General features: G+C 40.2%; 1 protein-coding gene across 2 annotated transcripts in view; it reads right to left on the reverse strand.

Annotated features, from left to right (window-relative positions):
- LOC102312970 (ankyrin repeat and BTB/POZ domain-containing protein BTBD11-A) overlaps window positions 1-16,261 on the reverse strand; it is a 269,350-nt gene that overhangs the window by 53,183 nt on the left and 199,906 nt on the right. For both annotated transcript variants that reach the window (XM_005934225.3, XM_005934224.3), the window contains exon 3: window positions 5,382-5,589. In XM_005934225.3, the coding sequence (XP_005934287.1) occupies window positions 5,382-5,589 (208 nt within the window). The remainder of the gene's footprint in view (window positions 1-5,381; window positions 5,590-16,261) is intronic.

The raw sequence follows: 16,261 nt of genomic DNA on the forward strand, positions 1-16,261 counted from the left end.
CTTTGGTCAGCCTTGGTTGTTTTTAAATGTGCTTTATAAATAAACTTGACTTGACTTGACTTCACCCTCCACATCTTCGCTCAGCCCTTGGTACTTTTCCAGCTTCTCGTGTTCCTTCTTCCTGATGTTGCTGTCATTGACTATAACTTCCAATCACTATGGCTGTCTTCCTTTGCTTGTCCACTATAACCGGTTGGTTAGCCATCACCACTTTGTCTGTCTGTATCTCGAAGTCCAATCAGGTCTTGGCTCGGTCATTCTCGTTCCTATTGTTAGCCACTTCTTCTGTCTGCTGGTGGTAAATACCAGGCAGGGGCCTGTCATTCCATGATGGCTCTTCTCCTTGCTCCTCTTCTTTTTCGGGTTTCTGCAGCCTGAGCACACGGTCAGTTGTGGTTGTAGTTTCCATTCTCTTGTATTTGTTGGCATATCAAGTCTTCTTGTTTCTGTAGATTTTCTTGTGTGTCTTGTTCCAGTCTTTACTTCCCATCTGTCTGATTATCTTCACCTGTGTGGATCACATGCACCTGTGTCTCTATTGCCTCATATTTCTAATCCATAATTACTCCCCAGAGTATATTCATATGTCTCCCTTTGTCAAATCCTACTATTGATTTCCCTGCTTGTGTTCTGTGTTCCCTGGACTCCTGGTTCATGTAACCTTTTGTGATTCAGCCAAAGACTCATTTGTTTCTGCCCACATGTCCTGGTTTGGGTCCTCTCCACTTCAACCTCACAATGATAAATTATTGTAAAAAAGAGATTTGGTTAAAGACTGAACAGACTGGACTGATCTAAAAGACTCTTCTTCTCTTGGCAGCATGTTCCATGTACATCCTACTCATTTCTAATAATTATCCTATCAAGCTTGTAAAGTGGTGCTTTTCTCTACCCTGCATTAGCGAGCAAACAGAATAACCTTGGCTAATATATACTTTTTGGAGTGTCTTACTCTCTGAAGTGGGTAATTTGTAGATAATTACAAAAACATTTCTTTCACATGGTTTTCATTAGCGAGCTTTCTCCTTTTTATAGTTATACACCCTTTTATATCCTCTTTATAAACTAAGCTATTCAGGATACTTGAAATCATTAATACTGATCGAGTTACAAGTAATTTTGACTCACCAGATCCCAGTTTAAATGATAATAACACAGGATATTTTCCTTCAAGGCCTTTAAACCTATGAGGAAGTCTCAGATGGACATTGGGAAACCTTAAAGCATTAAATTAAACAGGCTGATTTCATGTTACAGTCAGTTAAATTATATTGTAGGTCCATCAGTAAAGGTCTGTTCAGAGCTTTTCTCCCTTATGACCCTCTAGCAACTATAATTTCTTAGAGAAAAAAAATTATTTCCAACACGAGCCCCGTACCCAAGTGAGAGAAACCATCAGGGATGGCTATGCTTGCTGTTTATGCAGGCGTCTGGTAAATCTGCTGTAAGCACATGTTTTATCAAGGCACCAGCTTTCAGATACTGACGTTTTACTACTCAACACTGTGTGTGCATCAGTTTCTCATTCCATAACTCAGTCTTTCCTTGTCTGTACACCAACAGTGTGCCAGGAACTGAACTGCATTAAAAAAAAAAAGAAGGGTTTTCCTTTCTGCTTAGCATTTGGCTGACCAATGCAACAATGCAGAGCTCCTCCCTTTTCACTGAGCTTTTGGAAGATGTATTTTACATTGCAAGGTTTGAAAAAGAGGAGAGACCAAGTCTGGAATGAAAACACTGCGGGAAATGTTATCCATCGATGCAGACAGTTGGCCTGCAGCAACATACAACAGCCAGAACTGCCAGAGTAAAAGAGTAAACGTCTGTTCCAAATTACCAAATACATCAAAGCAGCTCTCTCACTACTTTTACTTACCACTAAACTTAAAAATTGAAGTCTTGCAGAAACACTTCTCTTCTTCTAAAGCAAATTTACATCAGGTAAATATTCAAAGCTCAGGTGTAAAAGTCATTGCAGTAATTTTTCACCTCACTGAAGCTCGTCTGAAGTTTCCCAAAATAACCCAAAAAGATGATCTTATCTCATTTGATCATATTCTGTCTTCCTCTCATCCTGCTGTGTCTTTCAGGCCCTTTTTGACTTGTCTTCAACCTTTCAGTTGAATGCTAAATAGAGAATTTTCTCTCCGGGGGCCTGAACCTGCTGACATGTCACTCAGCCTGACATTCCTAGTGCTCCCCGGGGTCGTCAGGATTGAGTTTCTATCTCTGCAGAGTGGAAGAAAGATGTTTGAATATCTGTCCATCCGTCCATCCAAGCAAAGTCCCTCTGGTTCCCATCAATCTGCTCAAGGCCTAGGGAAGTGTCAGCGCTGAGCAGCACACAGCTTCTTACCAGATCGCTTGTGGTGCGAAAAACTTGTGCGAGGGTCAAGGAACATCTGCACTAACTGGTATACCACAAACTGACAGTAGCAATGTGGTTGAAAGGATGAAAATACCTAAATGCCACCAGGAACAGCATTTACTTCTACACGTAGACAAAAAATTTTCTCTAAAATGATCACATATCAGAGTGTGCTAGGTTTCCTTTAGTTTGTTGCTACCCCACTGGACCTGTCTGGACTAGACTGATGTCATTTTTTGACAAAAGGTACCACCATTAGCTAAGCTATTGTAGTCCATCTTGTTAGTTTACTAGTCAACTGTTACTGGTAACACCCCAGTTACACAAGCTTAGAGACTAGTCAGCACCCCCCTGGCAACCACTTGTTGCTAGGTTGCTGGAATTGCTGCCAGATGCTAGGTAGAATTGGTTGCAAAGAGGTATACGATGCAGCAACAAAAATCTCCTTGCAGTTGCTTTGGTCATAGTTTGCATGGAAGTTTCCGACTTGGCTGCAAACACTCACCAACTAAACCAACTACTGTCTAGGTGGTAGTGAAACAGAGAAGGCTCCCTTTCAACTTCCAGGCTTAAGCAGTGAAGCAAATCTTTACTTTAAGAACAAACATACTGTTGAACTCTTCACAGTTTTACTACCGCCCTGTAAGTAGTTGTCTAACATTTCCATACAAGTTGTTGTCTGCCAGCCAACCAAAACAAAGGTACCTGCCATCCCCTGTGACGCCCAATCAGATGGCTGCCCCTCCCTGAGCCTGTTTCTGGCAAAGATTTCTTCCTGTTAAAAGGAAGTTTTTCTTTTCGACTGTCTCTTGCTCATAGGGGGGTTGTTTGATTGTTGGGGTTTTCTCTATAGGTTCTTTACCTGTTGTTGTGAATTGGCACTATGTAAATAAAATTAAATTGAATTAAACTGAACTGTGGCAATCTGCTGAAGGGCAAAGAGAACACAGTTGTTGTTTTTTTTGGTACACCAAGCTTTTTGCAACCAATTTCACTAAACAACCCCAAGCAACAACTCCCAATTCAATTTGGGAATGCACCTTTTTCCCTAGTGAATAGAAGTTGCCAGGGGATCACTGACTCGTCTTTAGCCCTGCAGGACTGGAGCCTAAACTTTCCATGTTCTTTTTTCTTTTTAAATTCAAAAGTATGAGACATGTAACATTATACAAATTCTTTTAGATCCAAATAGTAAAACAACAAAGATGGGAAAAACGGGAAAAGATAAATAAAATAATGTCAAATCAGACTAAACAATGCAAAATAAAAGTACAACTCTTGGTCCTTTAGCTTAAATCTGACCTAAACGGCTTAATAAACTCAATCCATCATTTACAACAGTATCTGCTTCAAGTTAATTTTCCCATTGCAGATACACCAGTTTCACATCAAACCAGTGTAATGTTGGTGGATTTAGACAACATTGTTCCCAGTAAACTTGCAAATATAGAAACGGATATAGAATCATAAAGATGTTAGAAAAAAGAATAAAGAGCTGGGGAAAGGCCATGACTTTACGTGTTCAGATGATATCCATTCACTTATGTCCTGGTGTTACAGCGGGTAGATTATTCTCTGTGTATGACCACAGTTACAAACAACAAAAATACTCCTCAGTCTCTCGTTTTCTTTCCCTCTCCATACACAGAACTGATGAAGCTCCAATTTGCATTTTTAGCAGGTAGATAGCACTGTATTAATCAAGTGCAACAATTGTGCTGTTATGGAATAATTTTGAAATAATAATAGCTATGAATTTTTTTTAAATAGCTGAGCATAGTTAACTGACTGAAGCAGAGGAATAGCTATTGCTCATTTTAAGCTCTTTTACTGTGCAAAATTGATCACAAGGCGAGTTTCACTTAAAAGTTTTGACACATTAAGCTTTCTTTTTGCGTTTTGTTGCTGACAATCACTGGTTTTCTTGAACCCATAATCATTTTTTTCCAGGAAATAAACCAGTATATTCTCTGTCTTTGTTCAGATTATCACCAGTCAGTGGTAAATCCTTGTAAACAACTGAGAGCAGAAATAAAAGCCATGTGCTAATCTTGTTATAGCGTAGACAGAGCATTCAAATTCTAAAAAGGAAAGAAAATGGAGGGACAAACCCAAGCCACATTAACTTACCATTTTCCCAGCAAGTTTCTTTAGTGGATTGCCACTTGCACTCTATCCAGCCATCTATTTTCTCAACTGCTTATCCAACTTAAAGTCTCAGGAGAGACTGAAGCCTTATCACAGCTGACACTAGGTGAGAGGCTGGATATAACGTGGACGTGTCTAACACATAGAGACAGACAGCCACTCACACTCACATCCACACCTGTGGACAATTTAGAATCACCAAATCGCCTGACATATTTATAATATGACAAGAAACTGGCCCCATGAGATCTAATACCAACTTTTTAGCTATGAATTTTACTTTAATGAGTTGACTTTGAATAACATGCATAGCACTCAAATGCAAGAGTGGTTTAACTGCTGTGAGGATCTAATTTGGGGAGAAACCAACCCTTAGACCTCAGATTTTATCTGCACCTCCTGAGGTCAGGCCGAGTATTTCTGAGAAGCTCTGAGATATATTTATGCATTGCAATCCCAAACTGCTGGTTCAGTAAGGTTAGCCTAGAGCCTTCCCAAGCTCCTTACCTGCCTGCTTCAGCTGTCAGCCCATGTTGCTGACTAAAAGACTCCTGCCCTTTTACATGCACACAGGGAAAGTAAAGTCATTACTGCAGACAGACAGGGTGAGTGGGAGGAGACGTTACTGAAATAATCTCAACGGGCCAGGTTAACAAGTGCAGGATGTTTTGCTTCCAGGACGACATGTTTTGTGCATTATTGCTCATCTTTTAAAAATGCTATTGATTATTCAGTTTTCTCCTGGGATTACAGAATTTAAACTATTAAGCTGAGTCAGCTGGATGGTCTCTTTGAGCTAACCTGAATGTGGTCACAGTACAAAACACCTGATTCCCCGAGTGTCTGAAGCCTCTGTTGGACTCACCTCTCAGTTTGTAAGGTGACTTTGGATGGCTCTACGTTGGGGTTTTCCCACTCCATCTGCGGGCAGTGCATGAAGTAACACAGGGTATAGAGGGCTTCGGGCTCCCAGTGCACTGTGGTGTTGGCCTTCTGGTGGACCGGAGTCCCGTTGCTGGCATTCTTGATGTGCAGCGGCTGGAGGTGGTGCATGGCCCGGGAGACCAAATCACCTGGAGGGAATTTATGAATATATCAGTGGCAGCGTGGTGGGCGATGTAAAAATAAGAAACTGTAATTTATCAAGGATGAAATAATAACACTGTGTACTACACTGATAAAAGTCTTACATATCATTCTGAGAGCAAAAACCCATTTCCTACTCCAACCCTCAGACACAAAAGTACTCACGATGACGCACTCCCTCATTCACACACCCTCTGATTCAGCCTACGTGTAGTCATACACATGTGCCCGCACAATCATGAGTGGGGAAATGACTGCCTTGAAATGAATCTTACAGACATCGGGTCTCTCTCAGTGAAAACACACTCAGACATGTGTGCTCTCACTCTCAGTCTGTCCTCGTTTTATCTGTAGCACTTACTTTTTCTCCCATGTTTTCCTGGGTGATGATGCACAGAGTCACAGGGAAGCTGCAGGATCTGTGTCACTGAGCATATGTGTGTGCTAAATTTAAAATGAATGAGTACAGGGTTTTTTAAAACACTGTGAATGCCTTGTTATAAGGAACAGGGTTGAATGAGTGAATGTCAGATTGGTAGATGGGCTCTCGGTTTTGGCTGGACGAAGAGCTACAAGCCTTTTCTATATTTTTAAAATATAGACTTTAAATACATCTACACTTATTAAGTAAACCTAGTGAACTACTCGTTAACGTAAATCAGCCAATCAAAGGTATCTCGTTATGTAGACATAACCAAGACAACCTGATGAGGAAAGGTTATTCAAACTGGGATGTTCCCACACAACCATCTGTAGGGTTTACAGAGAATGGTCCAAAGAAGAAAACATCCAGTGAGCAGCGCTTCTCTGGGTGAAAATGTCTTGTTGATTTCAGGTCAAAGGAGAACGCCCAAGCAGTTTCAAGCTGACAGGAAAGCTTGTCACAACCGAGGAATGTCAATGAAGATTCGAGACAAAGCGAGAAATATCAAGTTTCTGTTTTTTAACGCCAACATTTGTTTGATAGCTGCAGACTTTCACCTTCACATACAGAGGCTATTATAACCACGGCTTGTTTTTAAATAACAACACTGATAAACCATTTATGTTCACCAAAGTGTAAATTCTGTCTCATTTGTTGCTCGATGAACAAGCTATCATTAAAGACCTGTGATGCAGACAGGTTTGATGGATGTTTGACGTTCTTACTCCTCTCTCGATCTAGGCTATTTGATTGATTTTATTTTTCTCGAAAGCATGAAAGTATAGTATGCTATAAAATGAGCCTTTAGAGATGAGTCAACAGATTGGTGACTGTTTTTTAAGCCCTTTGTGATGCAAGCTCGAAGGGATTCGTATCTCCTCCTGGAATCAAACTGTGGATATTTGCTTTCTAGGCAAATGTTTAAAACACCACATTATGGAGCCACACGTAATAATAAACTGAAAAACACATGTATCCCCACAGTTAGCTAGCACTGCTGCTGGACTTCAGTTTATCTTGATGTCTCTATTAGTAACATAATGAGAGTTCAACTGTGTTGGCGGTAGCTCACATTATTTTCACAAAAGCCAATACATGACACATATTGAGAATCCAGTCACGGTTTCAGGATCACTGCAGTTTACCCTTTGATGCTTTTATCGGAGGAGTAAAGTGTAAATGAATACCCAAATGTCTTGAATAAAAAAGGAATGAGAATATTTTGAGAGTAGTTTTTTACTGGCTTGAATGCAGATATATGGTTAATGATGTTCTCTACTTCTGTGTGCACAGCTGTCAGTGGGCACAACACCAGATGTGTTTGAATATCTGCAAATGTGGGCGATAACCAGAGGTCTGCGGGGCTGCAGCCCCAACTCATGTACCATCTTTCTAACGATCCTGAGGAGTTGCGCAAAAAAGCTTACAACTGAACAGCTGTGCGCATTAGAAACCATAACAGCTAGAGAGATTAAGTAAAATACTTTCTTTTTGAGGGCAGCATAGGGTACATTTTATACTAATTTTTTTTCTTCGTCATGAATGCGGTCCGTTCATTTTGGCGTGATCTCTTTCAAGCTGCGTCTGTGCACAGCAGGAACCAGGAGCAAAAGAGAGGGAGAAGAAATTTTACAGTTCTAATAGTTTTGAAGCACTGGAGGAGGTATGAATTTCAAATTCTGAAATTTGTGACGTGTGTTGCAGAAGCAGATATTTAGCACTGACATTTTGGAAGTCATCATTCTCTAATTTAGATGGCGTCGCAGCAGTTTATAGATGAGGTCGTTAGCGATGCATTTAAGAGTAACGATGCAGCTCTGAGAGGGAAAATACTGCAGTGTGAGCCTGAGGGGTTGATTTCTCAGATAAAAAATGATACTCGTATTGATCTAATTACATCTATTTACTCAGTTTACTGGAATACTGGAGGCTTCAGGTTTGTGGAGGAATATGGACGCTGAGGTAAGGTCGATGATGCACGTATATGTGTGAGAATTGGAAGCCCTGAGCTGCAGTATAATAGCAAACACATCGCCTTCTGATCTAGTTTGATTGTTTGTTCCAAAAATATCCAGTCTGAGTAAAGTTGCCCTGTCTTGAAATCTCATTCCTCAGACAGACTGACACGGTGAATCTGAGCCTAAGGTTCTCCATCTGTCAAACTAAAGGCCTCTGACAGAGTTCACAGGCAGCCAGACGAAAACAGAGCGCGCTGCTCACAGCACTGTTTACACTCAGGCCCCGGGGAGCCTCATAGACGGCCGAGAAAGAATTAAACACATCAATGAATAATTGAAAACGAGGCAAACACGCTCAGCTTCCGTGATTGTGTTCAAGTGGAGCGGTGCTATAAATCTCCCGTCTTGAGGTTAGACATGATGAGGTACGGTCATTTCTGAGGCAGCTTCTAAAGGAGCTGAGGAAAAGCTGTAGAAATCACAGTTTGACCTGCTGTCAGGCTGATGAATTTCAGGTTGCTCGATGGGTCAGCAAAACATCAGCCTTATACCACCGGTGGTTTCTTTTAACCATGACCACAATCCCAATCCTGCCAAGATGGACACTTACCAAACCCAGCAACTGAGTATTTTTAAGGAAGCCGCCCAAAGAACGAGAAGAAAAATAAGAAGGCTACTTCTACAGCTACTGCAGCTGTTATTACTACAATTTCAACTCCTATTTTCAAATTTGAATAATCCAGTTTCCAAGTGCTTTAATTCCGCAGGCATTCAGCAGTAATAATCAAAGTGGATTAGGGCCAATGGGAAAAAAAGTGGACATGTCTTTTTTTCTTCTTTTCCACAATTCGGATTTAAAAAAAAATTAGATTAAGTTCGGAATTCTGAGGAAAAAGGAATTCTGACTTTAATCTCATAATTCTGACTTTTTTCTCAGCATTCTGGAAAAAATGTGCCAACTTTTTTTTTTCAGTGGCTGTGGATATCGGTAGTTAGCATAACAACAGCAATAGCTGCTGTGACTTCAGACACGCTCACAACAGTATGAGACAAGTTTCACTATTGTATGGGGGCGGTGACACTGAGGACTTGTGAACATTGGAAGTTTTATATGCAAAACTATATATTCAGCCATGTACTTTAAAAGTTACTGCAAGCTTCTATACCCGTTACTTTAAAAAATATAGCCTTTTGAGAACGGATTTTTTTTTTTTTGATACACCTTGTAGTGCATAGGTAGTCCAGCTGGGTTTGGTCCACTTCAGAAATGGTTTTGCAGTCAATGGATGCAGGAATTTTTGTAAGTGTTTTCTACCATTGAATAAATTTTCTACATACTGTGAGGTATGTAGGATGTTCACCCTTGGTAGAGATATGATCTTGGTATTTTATCTACTTATGCCTTTTACGATATATGGATCTATCATGCTGCAGGTGAAACTCTAGAAGAGGCAACACAATTAAGTCCAGTTACTGTTAACATTTTCTCGACTACTCTCCTGGAACAAGTCTTCCAGTAGGTCAACACTCTGCTGTCAAGGTCAGCCAGCGATCTAGTGATTTGCATATTATAAATCTAAACAACCCAAATAAATCCCAAAGAGTATAAATATTAGAACAGAGGAAAAGTTAATTTCATTAGAAAACAACAGAACTGATGCTCTGGCCGACCTTAGCATGCTGAGTCACTGCCTGACCACCTGATGGTGACCTTATCTTGGTGCCAGTGGCTGGGGGCAGACACATCACCAGTACCTCCCCGCACCCTCCATTATTATTATGGGTCCAGACTGAGCAGTCATACACACTCATATAAAACACGGCATACACAGCACACACAACCACCTGTACACTGATGTTAGTGTTTACACCCGTATGATTGCTCTGTATCCATGTCTTGTCCTATTCTGTGCCCGGTCCTGTGATTCCAAAATAAAATGATACAAAAATAAAACATTCTGGAAGATCCAGCTAACAGGTCCAACCAGTGGATGTTATAGGCAACTTGCTTGCCTTAAGGCAACAATTGTTGTGATTTGGCACTGTATAAATAAATAAATTGAATTGGATTTATTACTTTTTCTGGGCTTTTTACCTTCTCTTTGAGCCTTCTTTCTGCCGATTGGTCGCCCCTCACAAACAGACTTCATATTCATTGTGTAATATGAGCATCCACTCTTGCAACATTGTATATATACTGTATGAGAGGGGGAAAGGAATCGCATAACAAGGGCTTATTAAAAATAAACTACATATCTTATAAATAAGCACAAAAAACAGTCATTACTTGCAGCTACACAGAAACTCTAGCATTTTTTCTGAATGTGGTAATCATCAGTATTCAGATGCTGTTTACTGTATATTTGGATTGCAGTAGCGTTAAACTAGAACCTCAAGCAGGTAGAATAAAGTGAGCATAGAAAACCTTTCCACTCCAGGTCCCTAAGCTACTCTCCGTATGTTAACAAAGTGCGACACTGGCCTGAATATTAAGAGGAGAAGTCAGGCATTAATAAACATTAAAAAAGAGAAAACCGAGATGACTGAAGCATGCATTTACATTGGGAAACACTCTGCACAACAGGAAACAATACAGGAGCAGAGAACTGCTAACTCCTTTAACTGGACGCACTCCCCATGTGTTTGTAGAGCTTGCTGAGCAAAAGCAGATCTCTTTGGCCAATCTACATCCATAAATAACAATCCACTTCTCTCTTGTTTTAAAGCCACATTTAACATTAGAGTCAGGCACCATGCAAATACTTAAACCACTGCTGTCCCTCTGAGCAAAACCCAACGCCCGAGTCGATAATCAAGCTTTCTTTGCCTTCATTAATTGTTCCTGTGACTTTGGTTTTGTCAGCAGGACAACATTTGCTCCCATCTCCTTTGCTGTAATTATCTAAGCAACACTCCTATGAGGTTCATGCTTCATCTGATTTGAATTAATCATAAGGGACAGCTTAGTGTCTTTCTTTCTCCGAGCCAAGTCCTTCCCTTTTGGAAGGACTCATTACTGGGCAAAACTTTGTTCCTTATTACCCGTATTAAAAAAGTGACTCTGCATAAAGGAAAAACTTTCTGCTGTAACAACTTGTCACAAAAACTTTAAATTCTGTTATACAAACAACATGTTTCCCCTCAGAGTCCACAGAAACATAAATGTAGCATCATTAAAAGTTTACAACCTTTCTTATTTTGTGCTCTTTGCTCTGTACGAGTAGCTAACACTAAATGGCTAACAGCAAGAATGGTAAAATTCCTATTGTACATGAAAGCAGGCTGACAGTGTTGTACAAACATTAACAATGCAAGACAATACAATGTCTTCTATTTCACTCTAACCCTCCAGCATGTTTTTGTCACAAGTGTCTTCCTCTTAAAAGGGAGTTCTTCCTCACCACCATCACCAAGTGCTTGCTTGCTGGTAACATGGTGTGATCACTATTCCAGATCCACTTATCAGTTTATTAGCCACTCATTTCATTTAGTTGTGCAGACATGGTCAAGACAACCTGCTGAAAATTAAACCAAGAACCAGAATCAAGAAGAAAGGTTATTTAAGTAACTCTGAACATGGCATCGCTCTCTGTGCGAGGCACAGTGGTCTGAGCATTTTCAGATACTGTTGGATCGACTGAGATCCCCGCCACACAACCGTCTCTACAGAGAATGGTTTGAACAAGAGAAAATATCCAGTTACCAGCAGTCAGATACCAGAACTGCTTCAAGCTGATCGGAAGGAAACAGTAACTCAACTAACCATTCATTACCACCAAGGTGTGGAAAAGAACATCTCTGAATAACACATCGAAAAACGACCACCCTGGGCGCCACTCCTGTCATGGTAGGGTCAGATTTTGGTGCAAACAACACGAAAGCATGAATCTATCCTGCTTGTATCAATGGTTCAGGCTTCTGTTAGTGTGATGGTGTGGGGGTTATATGACGTTTCATCCAATAGAGGTTGGGTTATATCTCAGGATCAGTGAAAGGTTTGAAGTGATGATGCAAAAAAACAATTCATCTAATTGTTCTTGAGACACTCCAGATCATGCTGAGAGAACTGCAAGGCAGAAAGTCCCCACAATCACTTACCTGGTCTCATTAACCAGTATATAACTAAAGCAAGTTTTGGGTTTGACGTTTTCAACCTCAACTTTTGACAGAGAAAAAACCTTCACACCTCTCACTCCAGAAAAAAGTTCAAACATACCACACACTCAGCCGGGCTTCTTTATTAAAAACTAAAGAATGCCTGCTGGCATCGACGTATAAAGACTCACAAAGTGTAGCTGTTTCTCCTGAATAACACTTGCTACATGTTGACATCTCAACAACACAGCTTTTTTAAATGTCAAATTTATAGGCTGTTTTCTCAGTTTGACATGAGTATGTGGGCCAGATTAAGTTTTCTCTGTCAAGGTTCAGATTGTTTTTAGAGGATATTTCACTTCGAAGTTTTTTCAGCAGGTACAATAAAGCACAATGCAATTATGTTCTTATAACGAGTAGCCACAGGGAATGTGGTTTGAGTTATTGTACTGGGAACAGTCTGTACTTTGATGCAATTTAACTGTGATACATTTATCTTGTGCAATGTACGAGAACAAAACTTTAAAAAGATTTTTTAAGTTATTAGTGGAATTCAGATAATTTGCTTCACGAAGTGATTAAATGGTGTTATATTTGGTAAAATAATGCCAATCCTACTCTTGATCCGACTCTGTGGTAACGTCAATATGCTTTTGATTTGAGTTTAATGGGTTCTATTTTTTTTCACGAGGAAATTATTTACATTTATATCACAGAGTCTGAATTCTTCATGAGACTTTAACACGAAGGCAGTGCCAGTGTTGTATTGTGTAATAAATAATCCATTCCTTACTCAGTAGCTATTTTTTAAAATAGAGTGCAAACTTCCCTTTCACACTTTTTTTTTACTCTTAGAAGTATACTTCTATGTTTAATGATTAATTTGCATGAATCTGTCTGTAAGCTGTATTTACACTGTAGCTTATATTTACTATCACACAATCAGAAGGGAGGACATTCATGAATTTCATTATGATCTAAAATCCTATAAACGTTCTTCCTAAACTTTTTTTCCCTTCTCGTTGCAGAATTAGGGAGGATGCAGCAGAAATTATTAATGCGAGTTCTGATAGTATTTTGACTGCAAATACACTAGACGGATATCCTGTAGCTACTCAGCATGGAGGCCCCTCTGGGTAGGAACAAGCTTAAATCCATCAAAAGAGCCAAAACTTTTTAATGATAATGAGATGGATGAGATGCATGGCTGCCTTTGGAGTCACTTTATCTTTAAACCGGTTCAAAAACAAGTTGGAAACAGCATACTGAAGTGTTACATCATGTTTTTGTTTTTTATTAATCTTAACATAATCTTTTGAGTTTGGCTGCCAAACATGGATCAGACCGTTTTTTTATCCCATCCCACTCGAGGGAGTGGAGTTGAGGCCCCAAGGTAATGAGTTTGTAGCAGTTACAGGTTAAATCAAGTTAGATAGAAATGAAAAGTTATACACAAAGTGCAGTAACTGGTGTAACATCGTCATTTAAATTGTCCATCATAAGGCTTATTTACATGGGACTAATATTGCCAAGATGCCTCATGTGATTTGGAAATTAGCTCCATACATCTGGATTTTATGCTGCACTTTTGGGAAATGAAAAGTATGTAGTTCAATCAAATTTACAGACTTTATGCCCACATGTGGCAAAAAATGCTGACAGGAAAGTCTCTGGGTGCTTGCCACTGATCTGGCATTACACCACAGACTGTCACATTATATCTACTGCGCCTGTTGATAGAGAAAAATGTCAGCTTGAACATTGCTATATATAAGCTTACTCAAAAGCCTTATAAAAGAAAGTCTTGGCACTCTGCAGCCATCTTTGTTGCTACATATTTATCATGTCTCTCTCTTACAGTGTCTGTCTTACTCTTTTACTCTTACTTTACACTCCAAACAAATTTCCAGATTCCTAGAGGACTATTACCACAGGACCTCTGTTTTGGCGAAATATGGCAGGTCAGTGGGCACTCCTAAAGGTAAACCAAGCTGTCAAGGCACATCTATTTTCTAGCTGCTCAAAACAGCCTCCGCCACCTAACATGTTGTCAGTTCTTTCGCATGAAAGCACTTTTTACAGCTCATTTGTGCCATCTTCACCTTATCAGACACTTTTACACAGTCTAACACACGGTCCTGCTGCCTCTGATTCAGATCCAGCGTCTCCTTAAATAGACCAAGTTTCTCTCAGAAGGGATTTGCTTTCCAAGTGCCTCTTTAGCTTGCGTGGCACCGTGTTCTCTCAACAGGTAACACAAGCAGAGGGCTGTTGACATCTCCTGATGAGTGTAAGCTATAATCCCAGTAGCTATTAGCAATCAGGCACCCTGAAAACCATAAATTTCACACCCGACCCTCAACTATTGCGGTCTGGTACCAAACGACTCATGGACCGGTACCGGTCCATGGCCCGGGGGTTGGGGACCGCTGATTAAGATCACAGACAGCAGCCACAATTATCACAAATTACTATAAGTCCCCAGAGAACAATAATCTCATTCAAAAAGGGTTTTGCAGAATCATCAATATGGAGTAGCAGTCATTTTAAATTTTGTGTTTGTCCTCCACTAACTGCTAAAGGAAATATCTGGAGGGGGGTTTAGCTTCTGAAAGATATGATACAATCACCAGCTAGTAGCTAACTTTGTCTTTGTGCTGTCCGATGGTGAGCGGGTATTGTTCTACAGAACTTTGACAGCAGTAACCAAAACAGCAACGCTATGAGCCATGAATTCTGAATGTGTATCACAACAAATAGAAAAGACAAAAAAAAAGATGAGCCAACAAGTGTGTAATTGAAGCAGACAAACTGACATGAGCTAACTTCTTATTAAATGTGACCCAAGTTTATAACAGTGAGATGACTGTTGTGCTCCCTAATGGAAGTCTGAGATGGAAGATTCCTTCACCGTCCTCTGACACACTGTCATGGCCTATCGCTCCCCGGGGGCCAAACCGAGAACATTTAATCATCGCTTGGTAATACGACCGGCTCAGAGCTCTCCCTGTGGGGCACATTAGCAATTCCGTGGCACCTATTAATCACTGTTGATTACAGGACATGCCGTCATTAACAGAGAACTAGCAGATACTTTTACCAGCAGAGCTCAAGTGGAAATTTATCACCAGCAGACACATTTAATATGAGTTACGTGAAGAAAGGTCATAGCAGTCCGTATTTGAATAGACAGGGGATCGGTGGACACATGGAGTGCATATATTAATGTTCTCAGCTTGCCGGTTTAATAAAACAAAGTCACAGGTTTTTAGTAGCTTGGCTAGGATGTGATCAGAAGCTGGGTAGCCATCTGGAGGAAAGAAAAGAAATACCTGCTGAGCCTATGGACCTGTGAACCCATGATGAGCCAAATAGGAGTGAAACAAAAGGATAAAGACATATCCAAATGTGTTATTTCTGCAAGCTCCACAGAGGGGAATAGAGTGTGGTTAGTCACAAGGGGAGCACTGATCCATCTTCTAATCTATCTTTTTATAAACTGAACTCATTGTGAAATGAGACTGTTTGTGTTGATGAATAAATCGCAACATGGAGAAGCAGCGGGGCACTAACTGGAAAGCTGGGACAGAGGGAATAAAAAAAAGAGAGAAAACAAATGAAGTGCCTCGCTGCGAATGCTACACAATGATTCATTCATTTTGAAGCACCAGGCATCAGTACAGCACTTGATATATTACAGATTTTGTGCTTCCTTGAATTGATGCAAAAAAAAAAAAAAAAATACTGACCAAAGCAGTGAGCATAAAAATGGTACATATTATAAAGCAGCTTTTGCAGAAGTACAAAATGTGCTGGCACACAAAAAGCTACATATCAGCATCCAACTAATGGCTATTAAATGAGAATGATTTGGAGCTATGGAGCTAAAACTGAATCAAACAGCTAGGTGATTACAAAAGCACATCTTATGATGAACATACAGTGTCAGCACCAAACTCTGCCACAAGCTGTATATGAAAAGTATAAATTTGGCCACTATAGAAAGTATGAACAGTGACCGTATGTACTATGACGTCTTGTTTTGAAACCTTGGGATGAACATTTCTGCTATCCATGCGTCACGGTGAAGAAAAGTAAGGTTGTGCATTATCACAGCTTCCTCTGTTGCTGGTATCCTTTCGATGTGGATGAGCACAATTCGACTCTAAGCCCCTCCCAATT

Source organism: Haplochromis burtoni, unplaced genomic scaffold (assembly GCF_018398535.1).
Source record: "Haplochromis burtoni strain Fernald_Lab_line unplaced genomic scaffold, NCSU_Asbu1 Contig_184, whole genome shotgun sequence".
Lineage (NCBI taxonomy): Eukaryota > Metazoa > Chordata > Actinopteri > Cichliformes > Cichlidae > Haplochromis > Haplochromis burtoni.